A 5,842-nucleotide genomic window follows, 5' to 3' on the forward strand; every position below is an offset into this window, starting at 1 on the left:
CTGGTTTCGAACTCCTGAGCTCAAACAATCCACCCGCCTCGGCCTCCCAGAGTGCTAGGATTACAGGCGTGAGCCACCGCGCCCGGCCCCTTTCCCTTTTGTAGTAACTAAAAAATGTTAAATATATTCAAAAGAATGTTAAATATACAGACAAAATATGAAGAGTAACAAAAACAGGAAAAAATAGCAGCCACGTTCCCACCTCACAAGGTAAGAAATAAAACATCACTAACACTTTTGAAGCCCCCTTGTGCTTTCCCTTCCCCCTATTCTCTCCTCCCTCTGTAACCCCCATTATGAATTTATGTTTATTGTTCCTGTTGGTTTTCTAGTTTTACCACATATGAATATATCATTGAGTTACGTATGTTTTCGAACTTTATATAAATGGAATCTTACTGTGGGTGTTCCTCTGCGGCTTGGTTTGATTTGCTCCTGATTTGTGTTCCTGAGATTCATCCATGTTGATACATGTAGCTGCACTTCATTTCTTTTAACTCCTGTATAGTATCCCCATTACATGAAGAGACCACAGTTTATCCATATTCCTGAAAATACAAATTCGGGGTGATGTTCTTATTTTTTTAATGCTAAAAACAGTGCTGCTATGAACATAATTATACATGTCTCATGGAACACATATGCAAATTTTTCTAGAGCAGATTCTGAGGAGTTGAAATGCTATTCCATAGAGTATATGTATCTTTCATTTTACTAGTTAATGCTAAATTGTTTTCAAAAGCACTTGTACAAATTTATACACCAGTCAGTAGTATGTATGAGTTTTTATTGTTTTAAGTTTTCCTAATATGGAGGGTATAAAATAGTATCCTGTGTTAGTTTTAATTTGCATTTTCTTATATCCTAATGAGGCTCAATATCTCCTCAGATGTAATTGGCCATTCCTGTTTTCCTCCTCTGTGAAATGTTTATCCTTGTTATTTGCTCTTTTTTAATTGGGTTGTTTTTGGTTTGTGGGAATTCTTCACCTCTTATAGATACATATCCTTTGCCGGTTACATATAATGCAGATACCTTTTCCCAGTATGCAGCTTATCTTTTCACTATCTTTCAATGAATAGAAATTCTGAGTTTTAATGTAGTTTAATTTATCAGTGTTTTCCTTCATAATTTATTTTTTATCCTTATGTAAGAAATTCTTTTGTATCTAACATTATCTGGGACCTTTCTGCTCTCTGTCAAAGCATTTTCCCCTTGGAGCTATCCTTTGACCCCTGACAACCTGTTCTCCATAAGAGATCGGAAATTCAGTCACAATGGCAGAGGCAACTGAGAGCAGCAGTTTTAGCAAACGTTTTCAGAAATGGCTAAAGAGAACGTGTGTGTGTGTGTGTGTAATCTAGTGAATACAGATGTGCCACATATAAAATTTTATATCCTATTTTTTCACTTGGCATCATATTTCATATTTTACATCATTAAAATTATTAAAGTTCAATTTTAATGAATATTGCATTGGATGGGTAAATGAGAATGTATTTTATACTTTCTTGTTGAACATTTTACAGTTATAAGTACAACCTCAGGAAACGACTTAATTCATAAATCTTTGCGATGTTTTGCTTATTTCTTTAAGAAAGATTCATAGAAGTAGTGTTACTTGGTTAAAATGGACTATTGATACCATTAGAAGTAATGAGTAGTTGAAAACAACTGAGAGTCACATGAACTTTAAGTAAATTGACTTTCTGGGCAATACTTGCTGCTACTTGCTTCATTCTTTACAAAGAAAGGCAGTAATTAAAAATATCCAGCCTACTTGGTTTTATATAAAGCTTAGCCTTAATAATGTCCATACTTGGTATATAGCATGTATTGTGTAGTAATTATATATAATTTTCCCTCTTCGATATCTCACATGATTTTAAATATACTTAGTTTGAGGGGGAATTTAGTGATATTTTTAATTAATGCTCTTAATAATGTTTGGAAAATGGTTAACAGAGTATATATTTAGCACCTTAAACTGACTTATTCCCTTTGGGGTAATTAAAAAGTTATCAGAGACTCAGTGACCCTGCAAGGGTCGGCATGTGTGAAATACTTTGTCATTATTAAAACAGCTTTTCTTGGGGAGAGATATACTATTTAATTAAGGGATGTAATAAATCACCTTCTGTTTCATTGTCTTTGGTGTTAATGCGTGGTCTTGTAACTCTGCCCTGCCCACAGGTTAAAGTATTGCACAATCAGCTGGTCCTTTTCCACAATGCCATTGCCGCTTACTTTGCTGGGAATCAGAAGCAACTTGAACAGACACTTAAACAGTTCCATATCAAATTGAAAACCCCTGGAGTGGATGCCCCGTCTTGGCTTGAAGAACAGTAAAATCACACCTGGATAAAAAGAAAGTCACATTGTTATATTTCAAAACAAACCTAATAAGAATTAAGCAGAGTTGAGGGAAGTGGGGAGGGTGACAACCATTGTAGTGATTCTTGCACAAACAGCTTTAAGTTTCCCTTTTTCATACTTTAACAATTGAACTGTTAAATTTGATGGGAAGATGGGTGGTTTTAATGTAAACATAGTTTCTATAATCTGAACACAATAATTTCCCTTTTTGAGAAATCCTTTTGTATTGTGAGGGTTGATGGCTATTTCTGTAGTTTGAAGACATCTAATATAGATTTGCACTGACAAGATAAAAAATCAAGGTTTTTTGGTCCTGGAAATGAGGGCCAGTTGTAACTTTTCCAAAGGGAGGTTTACATGATTTGTATCAACATCAGATATTTTATATATGAATATATTAAACATCTTTAAGAGATTATTTTCATGTATTGTCTTAAAGAAAAAAGAGACTATTTTGCAGAGTAAAATTATATGGTGTTCCTGCAGCGTCCACACAGAGGCAGCAGCTCTAATGAATGACTGATTAGCTTGTGGAGTTGTGGCAAATACCTTTTTAAAAATGAATCTGTACCATTGTAATTTTGTTTAGATTTTTTTTTTAAGACATAGGAATCACCGTGTCATTTCTAAGCTTATGAATTAGCATCACCCAAAGTCATTGGCAGTTATGTTTGTAATTTCTTTTGATTCATAATGAAACCTGCTTAAGAGAATTTTTTTCACAGGTGGACTTGGGAATGGAAATTCTTGATGGGTTCTAGAGTAGAAATCTGTGCTTAGAAAGCTAGTTTTTGGGTAAATTCCGTTTTGATAGAAGTGAATGCCTAGACAGCTTTTACTGACTTCCATATGTAACAATACCGTTTAAGCCTTAAATCACAGATATGTGCCTTCTCAGATACATTAATTCTCGTTCAACCAATGTACATAATCCATAAAGAACCCCTTTCAGATAATGTTTGATGTGTCTGTTCCTTCCTTGGAAAGGAGCACTGTGTATAAATGTTGGGTTCCTTTGTACATGTTAAACCATATTTGAGGTTTATGGTAAAATCAACTTTTGAGTTTGCTGCTTGGTTTTTCTTGATACCTTTTGAGGAATGGGAAAACAGAAGGATTTTTTTCAATTGCATAATGAAAAGGTAATTTGGGACAGTGTGCTGCTACCAGGAAGAAAGAGGATTGAAAAGGCCAGTACTGATGTAGTTGCTCAGCACTGTTGATTTTGTGTTAAGTGGTTGCCCTGTCCACTGTCTGGTTCTATCAGTAATGAATCCTTTTTAAATGTAAAGTTCCTTTGATTTTTTTGTCATAATTAATATTTTGAGAGATATCTCTTCATCTGTTCGTTTCTTGTGTTGAAATGAAGTACTTAAAATTACTGTTAAACATGAATTTTGTGGACAGTAAGATTTGTTATATATGTTCAAATGCCTTTTAGCCAGCTTTTTAATTAATATGCCTGTTTTGAGTGCTTAATACAATGTAATGTGATTGTAAATCATAAACCTATTTTAAATCATTCCTTCCTGTATATTTGTACTCTGAGAGAGCCTTATTTTATTCTTCCAGCAGAAATACTACTTGTGATAGTTCATTTACATTCCCCAGAATGTGCCTCTGGTGTGAATTTTGTATTCTTATTAAAAGTGTTTGCTGCAGTACATTGTTTCTCTGCCTCGTCAGAGTTTAAAGTAAGCAGTAACTATTTGGAAATTCTGAGAACATATGATATAATTTGTCTTTTTTGAACTTTAAAAACAACAAAAAATGGTGCTTCTGTCATTTGTAATTGTTCTAGCTCAGTAAGTTATTTTTTTCCTCAATCTGGATCCCTTTTGAGGGCTGAACATGTCCGGTCTTACCACATTTCAATAACAATTGTAGCAGCTAAGGAGCTAACTAGTCTCATGGATTGATGATTTTTTAGAGTAAATTAAAAATAGTGATTCTGGGTAATGGGTACATGTAAGAAAAAAAATTAACGTATTACAGAGTGGTACATTTACTTTGTCAGGAAAGTAATCTGTGTTCGTTGTAGAAAAGAATTAGAAGAAAATTTCAAAAATAGAAGATAATTAAGTACCTGCCCAAGTGAGTAAGTACTGCATGGAAGCACCTAACGCCCCTGAAGTTGGATATTTTAGTTACCAATTTTTTATATTATAAGCTCTGGCTTGAATATCCGTTAACATGCCTGCCTTCATCTTTACACTGTTATTATATATAAGATGAATCTCTTTAAGACATTCATGTTCATGTGTTGTCTTAAAAAAAAAAAAAACTGTTGCCTTATTCCCTTATAGTCCAAGAAGTGGAAATCGGCCCTGAAAGTATATACACACTTCTAAGACTGTCATATATTGCCTGTTTGCTTTCCAGAAAGAGTGTGCCAGTTTACACCTCCAAGAGCATACACATGTACCTGTTTAGTATATTTTTAAAGCTAGTACTGTATACTTAAAATGAAATAATGTATAGAATCTGCAGGACATCGCTTTATAAATGTTTGAGGTGAAAAGGGAAAAACTGTCAAGACAAAGGCTGAATAATCAGGATTTGGGGATCTTGGGGATGTGGAGTGTTGGGGAGGGAGAGAGGGATGGATGGAAATGGCTGACGCTTCTCTCATTAAATAGAATTTATTTAAGAAAAAAAATGCACTGAAGAACTAGTCTGTGAAATTGAACTCTTCATCCCAATGCTTCCAAACCTTAGGGTCCAGGAAGGACCCAGTCTTTCAGAAGCAATTTAGCTGAAATCTAGACTTTAAGAAGCATCTTTATGTATTCAAAACACACTGATAATGTTGAAGCTTATCCCACAGAGTGTGAAACTAGAAGATTCCTTAGAGATTATGTAACATGCTTTTTTTTTTAACACATGAAGATCCAAGGCTTCAAAATATATTAAACTGACTTAGCCAACCTCCATCTCCAAATGTAATGCCAGGTAAGTATTTGCAACTAAATACATGAATTCCCCTTTAAAACCTGTCATTTCATTTACATAATTAAATCAATGTGGCAAAAGTGTCACGTTTATTCCGAAGTTAAGTACAATGTATATTAAATATCTTCTCAGTTGAAAAAATAATCCAACCCCAAATGGATTCATATTAAGTACATTGCGAGGTATATAAGATGTTTATTCCTTCTATCCACTGATCTTTAACTTGTAGTATTCTGCAAAAGAAATCATGTGAGCCTGAAAAGTGTTATATAACATAAAATTATGTATACTGAAAAAAACTAAAGATAAATTTCTCCTAATCATGGGACTGTTATTTGGAAAAATAATATAACTATCTCAAAATGTGCCCAGTCTCCTTTAGGTTTCACTGGAGATGACCACAGGTGTGAAAAATAAATTGGCTAAGTTGCTAATACAGTGCAAAATTCATGTATAATTTGTGCTAATTTTCACAAAGTACTACATAAATACCTGCATTTTGTAATAATCCTAC

The 5,842-nt window shown here is 33.9% G+C and overlaps 1 protein-coding gene across 1 annotated transcript in view; it reads left to right on the forward strand.

The window, feature by feature from the left end:
• Positions 1-4,040, forward strand: part of ARFIP1 (ADP-ribosylation factor interacting protein 1) — a 118,298-nt gene extending 114,258 nt beyond the window's left edge. Inside the window, exon 9 of the mRNA XM_012645264.1 lies at positions 2,194-4,040. Within this exon, the coding sequence (XP_012500718.1) occupies positions 2,194-2,349 (156 nt within the window). The 3' untranslated portion in view covers positions 2,350-4,040. The remainder of the gene's footprint in view (positions 1-2,193) is intronic.
• The last annotated feature ends 1,802 nt before the right edge of the window (positions 4,041-5,842 follow it).

This window comes from Propithecus coquereli, unplaced genomic scaffold, assembly GCF_000956105.1.
Source record: "Propithecus coquereli isolate 6110/MARCELLA unplaced genomic scaffold, Pcoq_1.0 Scaffold228, whole genome shotgun sequence".
Taxonomy (NCBI): Eukaryota; Metazoa; Chordata; class Mammalia; order Primates; family Indriidae; genus Propithecus; species Propithecus coquereli.